Here is a 14,087-nt window from a genome sequence, read left to right on the forward strand (position 1 = left end):
AAAGGCCACTGAATTATAATAAGAAATTCAATTTGTAGATCATTTTGAGGAGTATTTCCATTTGAGGAGCATTTTCCAACATGCTAAAGCATGTTTTATAGGATAGGTCTATGTAGGGCAGACCACTTTGTTGGGAAGGTACTACTTTATCCTTCATTTTAAAAGGATAACTTTGCCAGGTAAAGAAGTATTGGCCGATGGCTTCTTTTAGCACTCTAAAATGCCTTTCTGCCTCAATGGCCTCTAATGAGCAACTGGCTATTAATCTTACTGAGGATTTCTTCTACATGTTGAGTCACGTCTCTCTTGCTGCTTTCAAGCTTCTTTCTTGATCTCTTGACAGTCTGATTTTAATGTGTCTTCATATGGATCTCTTTGAGTGTGTATACTATGTGGAATTTGTTGAACCTGTTGGATATTGGCTTCATGTCTTTTTTCAGATTTGGTAAGTTCGAACATTATTTTTTCAAATACTCTTTTCTGTCCTTTCCTCTCTCTTCTGGGACTCGTATTTATACCTAATATGCTTGATGGTGTCCAACAGGACTTTTAGTCTGTGTTCATATTTCTTCATTTCTCTCCTCCTCAGACTGGATCATTTCAACAACTGACTTAGCTTCAAGTTCACTGATCGTTTTTTCTGCCTATTCTCCTGTCAAGCCTCTCTAATGGCTTTTCCAATTATTATTATTTTATTATAATTTCAACTGATTCATTTTAAGATCATTATTGATCATTATATTTTTCAACATCAGAATTTAGATTTGACTCCTTTTCATAATTTTTAAAAATTATACTTTAAGTTCTGGGATACATGTGCAAAACATGCAGGTTTATTATAGAGGTATGCACGTGCCATGGTGGTTTGCTGCATCCATCAACCCATCATCTACATTGGGTATTTCTCCTAATGCTATCCCTCCCCCAGCCCCTGATCCCGACAGGCCCCGGTGTGTGATGTTCCCCTCCGTGTGTCCATGTGTTCTCACTGTCCATCTCCCACTTATGAGTGAGAACATGTGGTGTTTGATTTTCTGTTCCTGTGTTAAGTTTGCTGAGAATGATGGTTTCCAGCTTCATCCACATCCCTGCAAAGGACATGAACTCACCCTTTTTTATGGCTGGATAGCATTCCATGGTGTATATGTGCCACATTTTCTTTATCCAGTCTATCATTGCTGGGCATTTCGGTTGGTTCCAAGTCTTTGCTATTATGAACAGTGCTGCAATAAACATACTTGTGCATGTTGTCTAAAGTAGACTGATTTATAATCCTTTGGGTATATACCCAGTAATGGGATTGCTGGGTCAAATGGTATTTCTGATTCTAGATCCTTGAGGAATCACCACACTGTCTTCCACAATGGTTGAACTAATTCACACTCCCATCAACAGTGTAAAAGCATGCCTATTTCTCTACATCCACTCTAGCATCTGTTGTTTCCTTTTCAATGATCGCCATTCTAAGTGGCAAGAGATGGCATCTCACTGTGGTTTTAATTTGCATCATAGGCAGATGATGAGCTTTCTTTAATGTTTGTGGGCAGCATAAATGTCTTCTTTTGAAAAGTGTCTGTTCATATCCTTTGCCCACTTTTTGATGGGGTTTTCTCTTGCAAATTTCAGTCCTTTGTAGATTCTGGATTATTAGTCCTTTGTCAGATGGAAAGATTGCATACATTTTTTCCCATTTTGCAGGTTGCCTGTTCACTCTGATGATAGTTTCTTTTGCTGTGCAGAAGCTCTTTAGTTTAATTAGATCTCGTGTGTCAATTTTGGCATTTGTTGCCATTGATATTTGTGTTTTAGTCATGAAGTCTTTGTCCATGCCTGTGTCCTGAATGGTACTGCCTAGGTTTTCTTCTAGGGTTTTTATGGTTTTAGGTCTTACATTTAAGTCTTCAATCCATCTTAATTTTTGTGTAAGGTGTAACGAAGCGTTCCAGTTTCAGTTTTCTGCATATGGCTAGCCAGTTTTCCCAACACCATTTTTTAAATAGGGAATCCTTTCCCCATTGTTTTTGTCGTTTGTCGAAGATCTGATGGTTGTAGACGTGTGGTATTATTTCTGAGCCCTCTGTTCTGTTCCATTGGTCTATATATGTTTTCATACCAGTACCATGCTGTTTTGGTTACTGTCGCTTCATTGTATAGTTTGAAGTCAGGCAGAGTGATGCCTCCAGCTTTGTTCTTTTTTGCTTAAGATTGTCTTGGCTATGCGGGCTTTTTTTTTGGTTCCACATGAAATTTAAAGTAGTTTCTTTCTAATTCCATAAAGAAAGTCAATGGTAGCTTGATGGATAGCATTGAATCTATAAGTTACTTTGGGCAGTATGGCCATTTTCACGATACTGATTTGTCCTAATTTCCTTGTGCAGTGGTTTGTAGTTCTCCTTGAAGAGGTCCTTCACATCCCTTGTAAGTTGTACTCCTAAGTATTTTATTCTCTTTCTAGCAATTGTGAATGGGAGTTCACTCATGATTTGGCTGTTACTGGTGTATAGAAATGCTTGTGATTTTTGTGTATTGATTTTGTATCCTCAGACTTTTCTGAAGCTGCTTATCAGCTTAAGGGGATTTGGGGCTGATATGATGGGGTATTCTAAATATACAACCATGTCACCTGCAAACGGACAATCTGACTTCCTGTGTTCCTATCCTTTTTATAATTTTTATCTCTTTACTGATATTCTTTATTTAATGATAAATCATTCTCTTTGTTTCCTTTAGTTGTTTGTCCATGGTTTCTGTTAGCACTTTGAGTATGTTGAAGACATTAATGTCCTTGTCTACCAAGTCCAATGCCTGTGCTGCCTCAGGGTCAGTTTCTGTTAATTTCTTTATTGTGAATAAGATGACTTTCTTGTCTCTTTATATGCCTCACTTTTTAAATTTTTATAAACTGGATAGCCTGAACATTATAACGTGGCAACTCTGGAAACTAGATTCTGCCCTCACCCCAAGTTTTGTTATCATGGCTTGTTGTGAATCACACTTTGTGTAGTAGTGATCTGTTTAGTGACTTTTCTAAATTGTCACATGTTGTCTGTGTAGTATATATTCCATTAGCTTAGTGGTCAGTCAGTAGTTTGACAGAACTTTCCTTAAATGCCTGGAGATAAAAGAAAAAAAAAAAGATAAAAAGAAAAAATACTCTCCCCACCTTTACAGACAGGTTCTCTATTGGGGAACTCTTTCAACACTTATCTTGGCTGTTTACAACTGTTGTAGTCTTCACTTCCTGTTTCGTCTGGGTGTAAATATGAATATCAGCAAGAGGTGAAAGCTTAGAATCTTCTCAGGACTTTTCTGAACATGGATCCTGCCCTGGGTATATATATGTCCTTCTAGAGTCCCTCTTACATGTAGGATTGTTTCCAAGTCCTTACTCTCCAAATTATTTCGCTATCCAGCTTTTCCTTCCAGGCTTTCAGTGTGTGTCTATTTATCCCAAGTGCAATCTTTTTCTCCAGGCAGCAGTGGCTTGTTCATTTACTTTCAATGCTTTCAAGAAATCATTCTCAGCACAGCCATTTTTTCACCCGCAGAGACTTCTGAGTTACGTCAACCGAAGGCAAGCCCCTAGATAGGTCAAAGCAAACACCATTTCTTAAGAATGAGGTCTGTTCTGCTCCCTCCAAAGCCAGGAACCCATATAAGGAATGCAGGCTGCAGTCTTCAAGACCATTCCTGACTGGGGAGTAAAGAGGGCTAATTAAGATAAAATGCCATTAAGCTATCCAGTTGAGTTTCAGTTGCCTTTTTAATTTAAGCATTTTCTTGGTTTAAGCAGTTGTTTGGTAAACTTTTTTTTTTTAACCAAATTTCCAATAAAATGGAGTCTGACATTTTTTTTTCCAGTTTTTCTAAGGATGGGTATGTCCCTGGAGTTCCTTGCCTTCATTTGTCCTGACATCTGTGCATAATTTTTAATGGAAATAGATAGACGTATCAACATTTGGGTAAATGTGTCATGATTTTCCTATTATGGAAGGAAGGTGAGATGCTTTGTTAAAACTTTGTATAGTAATTGGACCCTTGGTATGATATAAATATGTGCATGTTATTTCAGACATAGAGGAATATGGAAAATTCATAAATGGCAGATGCTTATGAATTATATCAGGGAATTTAAGAGCTAATGAATGCATACTTGTACCCTTTGAGTGTGACTAGCTACAATGCTCATCCTTTTCCTACTATTAGAGAAAACATTATTACATATATTGGTCTGATCCAATATATCATGTTGCTGGAGCATGAGGAAGACCTTGTTTTACTATTTTAAACTTAATGAGCTCTGTGGACTCTGAGAACATTGAGTCTTCAAGCGTCAATTCAAATATTTTGTCCCTAGATGCTCCAGCTAATTTGTTCGCCCCAGTGACCAGTCCTTTTTAAAACACAATATTTAATGCCATTGGTTGAAAAATAATATGTCATGCCTTATTTAGAATAACCACTCCCTTCACGTACCCTTAGGGAGGTTCTCGTGATAGAAGGAAAGGGAATACTTGTCATACTCTATGGTTACAGCAACATCTAATCTCCCCAAATCACCACGCCTGCTGAATTGTAATTGACAAAGGATGTTACTTCATGTGTAAAAGAAAACTGCAGTACACACAAAATGCTACTGGGCTTACTCATGTGAATATCTAATGCCAAGAACAGTATGTTGAGCAAAATGCAACAAGTTATTAATCAGATGTTATTACAAAATGAAACTCCTTTAGGTGGAATTTTATAATTAGGATTTTTCTCTCCACAGTAGTAGAAAAATAATTGTTAAACATATAATCAATTTTTATGACAGTTTGGAATGCACAGTGAATCTCGTTAAAAAGTGACACTGGAGGATATAACACACCCAGGTACAAATCAATTATTCAATTCTCATTGTTTAGCAAAGGTAAATACATCATATGTATGTGATTTTGCACGTTACATTTTGTAAGCAAACTGTGTGTTTGAGGCACTCTTTGCAATTCTGCCTATAGCATTTTCCAGTCAGTAACGACTTGTGTTGAGGCAGTGTATTTGCTCTAGAATCACTTCCCTAATGTCACAGTTGTCTACAGAGAAGCCACAGCTTTTTAAACCATGAAATTCTGGAAAAAAAAAAATAATAATACCGTTTTTATCATTGGACGTAATTTTAAATGCTCAGAGGAAATTAGAAAATATGAGCTAGAAAACCTTTACTTACACCGTATAGGAAAGTACTCCTTATCTTAGTTATAGTGTCTGAGGATGACCTGACTTTGATATGATTAAAAGATTTACAGTGAGATTAGAGATAATTTGTAGTATCACTTAATCAGCTGCATATTAACTGCAACTTTGAGATTTAAGGATACAAACTATAATTAACAAATGTTTCATACTTGTAAAATTTGACCTGAGATTCTCTATGTAATCTCTGAAGTTTTGAGGAAAATGTAAAAAATCTGCAATGGATTAAGAATTACAGGTCAAGTTCTCCCTAGGGATAGGCAGTGATCAGATGATTAAGTTCATCTATTGCTTTTCCATAAATGTCATTCCAAAACTAAATTTATTCATTTAAGTACAAGAACTAGGAGAATTTATGTTATTTTCAGTAACAGATTTGGGAGTATGATTATAAACTTACAATTATTACCTAATTTTCACTGAATATTATGTTTTGAAAAGAAATCATTCATCCTGCTAGCACACACATTGCCCTGGGATATAACTTGATAAACATCCCCGAGTAGGCCTTTATATTTCCCATTCTTCACTGAAATTCACAGATTTAAGTAAGTAAACTCAGTGGTTGTACACCTGTTTCTTGTTTGAGGCTATATAGCTGGAACTCCCAGTGAAAACAATTCTCCATGGTCTATTACTCAAATCTTAATGAAAATCAGATAACCTTAAAAAGAAAAAGCAAACAAACATTTATTGAACAGACTGAAGAACTGCTTTCCTAAACCCTAATTTGGGTAACTCCACAGAATATAAAAATCCATGTTTGTTTGAGAGTTTGAAGGCCTGGTTATAAACTTTATTTTTGGCTTTCAGCTTCCATTATTTCTATGAATCAGATAAAATTTACATTTCCTGACCAATTTACAAGGTTACTGTGAGGAAGAAATACCATAATGTATGTGAAAGTGCTTTATAAACTAAAATAGGATACAAACATAATAGTACGTTACACTCCTATATTTGTTTTCAAGAAAGCTTCATTGAGTCATTCACTAATCCTAGGATAATTAACCTTTTATCTGGATTCAAGGATTGAGGCTTTGATGGAAAGCTGGTTCCATAAAACACACGAGCAAAATGGATATAGTGGGTTAAGTTTGCTCGAAAATGGATATACTGTGTTAAGTTTGCTCTTATTTGTAAGTCTGGATTCCCAGATGACATTTAAGTTTGAGAAATAACTCCTAGTTGTGGTATGTTGCTTTCATTGTCTGATGCCTTTGAAGCACACTGATTTAATGCACATTTACTTTAGATTTAGATCTCAAGAAGAAGCTCTAGTCCTTGGTTAGGCACCCAAATTGTGGGTACCATTCATCCAGTTCCCTGTCCTATATACCTTTATCTAGTTATAATTAATAACAAAACGCTATTCGTAACAGTGCATGTCCTTTATAACTGAAACTGCAGTAAGTTTAATTTTCAGTACATGACATATTTTCATGCATTTGCTTTGTCCCTGTACAATACTAAGAATCTTTAATATACATTTCATAGGTTTTCTTTACTAACACTGTGGTCCTTTACTAATGAGTGAACATTTCTAAAACATGAATTCATAATTACATTGTCATTTATTTCAATCCTCTGGCACACACTGAATATAATAGGCTTGAAAAACACTTTGATATTTCCTTTGTAGATTACTAAATGCTACCATTGATTTCTATAAATTAAATTTACTAGGAAAACCCACAGTTTAAAAAAAGTACACAAGAATAAGCTAGCTGATCACAATCAAATGAATGAATTCAAAATAGTATAAAGTCAGGAACAGTTTATCTTCATGGTAAACATTCACTTTATGCAAATCCCACTTGGCTTCATTTAATTAAAAAGCTGAAAAAGAAAGAAAATTATTATGTGCTGAACATAAGGAAAATACAACATGGTTTTTATTCCATTCTAAATTAGCACATGTAAATATAACATTAAAATGTCACAATTGTATTCAACTAATTGTAATTTTTACATCAGAGCAATTTTTCTAAACTAGTGCCTTTAACCAGATCAGGCTTAGGGTGGGAACAGGGTCAGGGTGAGAGAAGATGCTGAAAACTTTAATTTGTGGTTTAAATTTACACAGACGTTCCTCTCATTGCTGGCTAGAACCAACAGTTAAATCAGCATTTAAAATGGTAATGTAGGGGAAATACAAGGGAATGGACTGAAACAAATGCGTGAAGTGGGTCATTTGAATGTCCTAAAAATACTTTTTCTCTAAATGTATAATTTAATCACTTGGTCTTTTGTTAATTTAAAATTTCATCATATTGAACAACCAAAAAGAGTATACACAAATCATAAATCATAAAACTTCTGATGAAACATCAATAGAGATACTTGTACATATAAAAGTAAAAGATAACTATGTTATTTTTTAAACATCCCTAAGCAAAGCTTTAATTTATGAAACCAAATTTAATTTTGTAAGATGGTAAATCAATTTAAATAACATTTATGAAGCTTTTGTTTATATCTGTACCTTTCTGCTAACACGTGGCATGTTCTTTTTGAGTCTTGACAACACAAGACAACTTGGCAAGGCAACCAGAGACAAACCAATTTTTAATTAAATATAAAAGCAAAATGAAAATAATAGTTCTTGTAGTTAAAAAAAAATCATCAAAAAAACAAAAAACATGTAGCTGGAAAAATGTCCAAGGTAGGTAAGTTTTATATCTGCATGTTTAAATCATAATATCCTAGGCATAAATTGTTTTGTCTTTCTGAACCTCGGTTTCCTCATTAATGAAAAGAACGTTTGTTTTGGATAATTCCCAAAGTTCTTTTCAGTGCTAGTATTTTAGGATTCTGGTGATACTATGTGCGAGAATAAATATGTATTTTAAAATGTAACATTTTAGTATAAAACAAAAAATATAATATATATTTAAATTATATAATATACAGTGTATATTATATAACATCAATTAAAATGTAAATAAAGTCATAGTACAATACAAACTAGAAAAACTACTCTTGTTAGCTGTTTCTGAGAAATTGTTAAATTAGAAGATAAAAATGATGTAGTGATATCATGATGCAATGAGACGTCGCCTCTACTTTCAAGATAATAAGTAATGAATAAAGTGTACGATAAGGGTGACCATCTCCATGAAGAAGAAGGTCAGCAGTAAACCTCGTCAGGGCCTTAAGCTGTAGTTGCTGTTCAATCCACATGATCCTTAAAAACACTGCTGGTGAAGCAGATAGATGTGTCAGCTGTACATGAACTGTGGCATTTTGTTTTGAAAAGATAGCATTCATCCTGCTAGCACACACAAGCTATCATCAGCTTGCTCTGAAGATGAAGCTAACTGAAGAACGAGGGTTAATGAGAAAAAGAAACCTTAATCATAAAATAAACTGATACTTAAAACTAGGGATTTGTAGCTTTTTGTTGTTTAGTGTTTAAAGGCTCTGCAAATTTCAAGTTATGGAACACTAAAGATAATCTTTATTATTGCTAACCATATTACCCCTGTAAAAGCAAAAATACTAATTTGATCCATAATGGTAATTTTATACCTTCTAACTTCTTAGGAGTTTTACGATATTTAGGTATATTCACAGTAAAAGGATCTCTGTGAGTACTTTACTAATATTTAGTTACGATGTTTTTTTATTTAGTAATTGTCTTAAGCTGATATAACAATCAGTTGTTTATATAATTATGAAATGATAAATATTTAATCTGAAACTGATTAATTAGTCCTACAATAAAGGATACATCTAACAAGTAGAGTACTTCTTATGCTTTTATTTTCAAAACTGTCATTTTCATTTTAAAAAGTTACAAAACTTTCATTTGGTCAAGACACTGGAAACACTTAAAGCACAAAAATGTCAAAAATGTTTGGCTGGCTAAAACGTTTCTGAGAAAAGTATGAGCTGCTGTTCTGTAATCAGTATTTCAGGTTTCAGTTTTATTTTCATTATATTAATATTAAGTTATAAATATTAAATGTGCAAGGTATGTTCCAGTATGAATGTTTTGTATTGACATTATCACTCAAGGAATTAGTCTCTCATTTCTAATCAAGATCTGACACGTATTTTTTCCCTTTTTACATTTGTCTAATAATTTTGCTTCTTAATCTAACAGTATAATAGTTCTTACAAATTTATGGTTCAGGAGTGCCTGGATATTGTTTTTTCTAACAATGCCTATCACAAAAATGTATAAATGCCTTTGTATCATACTTTAAAAAAAAAAACTGTCAATAATGAAAACTGAATTTATTCCCCTTATGTGTGCTTTTCAGTTTTGCGGTCTGCTTCCAGAGTGAGTGAGAAGCAGCCTTGGGTACCCCCATCGACTTCTGTGTGGACTCTGTTCCACTCTCAGTCATGAATGAAGCACACTGTAGTTATCCATAGTAGTAGTCTGCATGTGCATAGCACTAACTGCTGACTGGCTTATTCGCTTATTCTGAAGTGAATACATGCACGGTCAACTGTAACTCAGATAGTAATAGAAAATGGAAGCTAACTGGCAAGAGTAGCAAATTGCACACAAGGGATAAGATAGAAGGCTAGGACTAGCACAAATGTGCCCCCAGAAGCTCCCACTTCCCCTAGCCTAAGGGAAGCAACCATTCCTTTCTAGTCTGTGTCACTTTATTTTTGCTTAAGGTCCATCAGGGATGCAGAGAGACTCTGTTTACACAGAGAAAGAATGGGATGGCAACTTCAAACCACTTCTCTCTTTAAGGCTGGCTCTCTCCTCAACACTCCCTCATGGTAGAAAACCATGATTTAGACGAAAATGCTGTCCTTGATTTGCTAAGGATTACTAGCAAGTTTACTACTTGAAATTCAAAAGATTTTTCTACAGAAGCACGCAAGTGTTAGCTATTTTCTTAATCTCAGGGGCCCCAAAAGTCTGTTTGAATCAGCATTTAACAACTATTGTGTAGCAGAATTCTGTGCATAGAAGCGTGTTGCAGAAAATGAAATGAATGAAAGTCATGGCCCTTCTATTTCTTTCAGCTAAAGGAAAGACCTGGGTATGATTAAGTATGATATAGTGACATATTTGACATGACGATGGTGTTCCTTGACATGACGATGGTGTTCCAAGAATTGAAAAAGCAAAACTCTGAGAACAAGTAAGATGCAGGGACAGCAGCCTAGACCGAAGAAACTGGATGAGGAAAGGTATGAAAGTATGAGAACATATTCAGTGCTGCCTTCAGCATGGCTAAACCAGGAGTTTCAACGAAACTTTATTCATAGGCACTGATATTTGAATTTCATAATTTTCATGTCACAAAATATTCTTTGTTGACGTCCCACCCCTCAATGAGTTAGAACTGTAGAAGCCATTAGTTTGTAGGATAAACTAACACAGACAGCAGTTACTTAGTCTCGTATTACACCACAGGCTGTACTGAAAGATACACCATAAAAAGCTGGATGGCATAAAACTTAAAATAGTTGTGGCAATTCATATATTGATATTACTACATAGCTGTAAAATCATATATACTGCAGAATGTAGTTAACTGCACAGGCATATGCTCATGATGTATAAAAGAAAAATTAGCAGCTTACAAAATACGTATTAGATAATTCCCAAGGTTCAAAATATGTACAGGCTAAACTGATAACATTTGATGACCTGGGTGTTGGGATTTATGAATATATTTTCTTCATTTTGCTTATCTGTATCTTCTAGAAGGAACATGTATTAACTTTCCCCTCCTCTTTTTTATTAGCTATTAATGAATTTTAATGAAGAAGCAACATAATCAGCGCATACCTTAAAATAATTCTGACACTACCCTACAATAAGTGATGTATTGTGGGGGATAATGAGTAGATACTGGGACACAATTTAAGAGGCTCGGTTATAGTCAGAAAAAGACACAATGTACTCAAGACAGCAACTGTGGGAAGAGAAAAGTAATGTAGACCAAGTAACATAAAGCAGGATGAGGATGAGGACAAAATGACTTCAAGATTTCCATCTTGTGTGACTGTGACAATGACAGTGTCAGGGAAAATGGGGAAAAGGGTGGAGAAACAGATTTGGAGGCAGATGATAATGATTTTTGAATGTACTGAGGTGAACTGTTAATGTGGTATCCAGGTCTGGTTCTGGATGTCAGGAGAAAGGTCAGGACTTGATAATGTATATTCAGGACTGAGAAAGAATCTAAAAGAAAAAAGGAAGGTGTAAGAATGCCATGTTACAAAATCCAGGGAATGAAGTTTCCAAGAGGGGCTTGTCAACTAAAATGCTAGAAAGGTCCCATGAAGACAACTTTGGACTTGGTCACTGGTGGTTACTGGAGACCGAGGGTGTATCAAAAGCTTGTTTGTTCCTTTTCCCTTTCTGTGAAATATCTGAACAGGTAGCAAATAATGGCTTGCTGTTTGTTTTGGTTTTTTATTTATCTTGAATTAATGACTCCATCTGTTTCTCATATTTGGAAAACCCAGAATGTACACAGTGTTCTGGAACAAATGTATTCTGTCCAAGTGGGAGTTGGTTAAGTTCCGATACCCTCAGCTCGACAGAATTTTTTTGTGCACTGCTCTTCCCGTTCTCAAACTGGGGAGGAAGTCAGGGAGACCCAGTGGTTACATAATGTCACCTGTCTCCCAGAAATCACTTATGTGGGTGGGTAAGGGGCGGCTGCTCAGATTTCATTTGGTATCCAAAAAAGGTGCAAAGGAGAAAAAAAGTCTAGGTTGTTCACTAAGTGCAGATAGGCCAGGGGTTGAATTTTCATTCCTGCCCACTGACCTTGTGGGTAATGCAAGTCAATGAGTCATTCTTTTTAATCTCTACTCTACATTCACACGTGTTCTATGAGAATGCTAGCGAGAAGTGCATTGTGGCCCTTAGCTAGAATTCTTTAGCCAAAAGTCCTGGGGCTCTCTTCTCTGTAACAGAAGATTGCTAAACCCAGGAAAGTCTTTGAGTCTAAAACAAGCGATCTTCTAAAAAGTCCTAAAGAAATCTAGGCCCTTATTGAGAGTAGGAAAAGATCTCTGGGAATGGAAGCTTTGTAGATCTGTCATTTCATAGGGCAACAGCAGTCCAGTCTCCTAGTGCTGAGGCCAGTTCTCTACACAGCCTCCACAGAGAGGCCTATGAAAAGTGTTAACCACATTTAACAATGAGGAATGACCGGAACATGGATAGTCAATCTGGGGGGAGAAGAACAATAAAACTAGACTGGAGGGGATAAGGGACAGATGAAGAGCCAGTTCAGAACTCTTCTGGAACACAGGAGCTTCCCACTCCTTCCCTACTTTCAGTGGGTTGCTGAATGGTATGGAGTTTCTGCCAGAGTAAGAAAGCTGTATTACCACAATGGAATTAAGTCCTTAGAGCTGCTTTTGATGTGTGTGTTAGCCTAGACCCTGTGTTCTCTGGGCTGGAGGGGGTGGGATGTGCAGTGTGGAATCAAAAGACTGGATTGTGAATTTTCTGCAAAAAATTACTGTCAATTTTACATATATATACAATTATATTTTTATATAAAATTATATAAAATTGACAGTAAATAGGTTATAAATAACCTATTATCTGTTTCCGAATTTAGCAAATGTTGATTTTAAAAAAGTTTTCAGTAGGTTAACTGTTCGGAAGACTTGTATTTTTTATTACGCTTGAATTTTAAGGCTTCCATTATTTGTTAATGGGAAAAAAGATTTGGCTACATTTTTCCTAGACAGAATTAAATATATTTGTTGACTGCCTTTTTTCCCGAAGTGATAACAAACACAAGTTAAGATAGTATATTTGTTTGGGGTGGAAGGATTGCATCTGTCAAATGATTAACTCCACGTGTCAGTCTTTTGGCAGACATTTTTATCTCAGGACTTTTCCCTGTAGCAGAGAAACATAATAATGTAAGACTGGAATATGGAATCTCACAGTTAAAAGTTATCTTACATTTGTAAAACAGTAATTTACTACAACTTGTCTTATGAGATAAATGTTATAGTCTCTATATTTGAAAAATGAGGAAAACTGAGGCTCAGAGAAGATTAAAAGACTTGCCTGAGGTTATAGAGTTTTTAAGTGCCATGGTCCAAATCACATCTTCTCACTCAAAGTCCAGATCACTTTCCAATACACCACAATGAAATACAACAATATGGAAAAAATAATCCTTAAGATTGAATTTCCATTTGTACAATATTATTACAAGATTTAGCACTACATTCTTTATCTAGATAAGATAGGGGATAGACAGTGGTGCCTTTACAGAATGCCAGCTTATCTCTTAATCATCTCTAAATCCTTGTACCTTTATAAGTCATTTTACAAAGCCAGGACTCAGCATGAGAAAGGTTAAGACCAGTGAGATTCTCACCAATGATGTGTACTGTGGGCTGGTCATCACTCCATTTAGATATTACTGTTCTATTTGTACAGCTTAAGGTTAAGATGTACAAATGAATGCAAAATTGCTATACCCTCTACATGCTGGAATTTTTGCCTTGCTGTACTTGTTCACTATCATACTTTTTTCAAAATTGGTAGGAATGCCTTTCATTTTCAGCCATTATTCTGTACATTTCCTTATTGAATATCGTTCCATTTTCATCTCAAGGTAACCAATGACATTAGAAACTATCAGTTTCGTTTTAAGACAATGGAAGGCAATTTCTGTGTCCACTACAAGCTTAATTAATTTATATATTCTGTGTTTCACTTGTTATCACCCAGCTCAGAATTGAAACTGCAATACTTCTTTTTTAAGAACAAGTTTTTTTAGAGACAGGGTCTCACTCCGTGGCACAATCATAGCTCACTTGCAGCCTCAAACTCCTGGGCTCGAGTGACATTTCCACCTCAGCTTCCCCAGTAGCTGGGACTGCAGGCG

The 14,087-nt window shown here is 35.5% G+C and overlaps 1 protein-coding gene across 3 annotated transcripts in view; it reads right to left on the bottom strand.

Annotated features, from left to right (window-relative positions):
- Positions 1–5,300: 5,300 nt before the first annotated feature.
- Positions 5,301–14,087, bottom strand: part of TUSC3 (tumor suppressor candidate 3) — a 236,351-nt gene continuing 227,564 nt past the window's right edge. For 2 of the 3 annotated variants that reach the window (XM_012499062.2, XM_030812345.1), the window contains 2 exons: positions 13,259–13,323; positions 5,301–7,074 (listed from right to left, as the gene is read on the bottom strand). In XM_012499062.2, coding sequence (XP_012354516.1) covers positions 13,305–13,323 — 19 coding nt within the window. In that variant the 3' untranslated portion in view covers positions 5,301–7,074; positions 13,259–13,304. The remainder of the gene's footprint in view (positions 7,075–13,258; positions 13,324–14,087) is intronic. The other variant, XM_030812346.1, reaches the window with a different exon arrangement.

The sequence above is a fragment of the Nomascus leucogenys genome, chromosome 4 (genome assembly GCF_006542625.1).
Source record: "Nomascus leucogenys isolate Asia chromosome 4, Asia_NLE_v1, whole genome shotgun sequence".
NCBI classification, from domain to species: Eukaryota; Metazoa; Chordata; class Mammalia; order Primates; family Hylobatidae; genus Nomascus; species Nomascus leucogenys.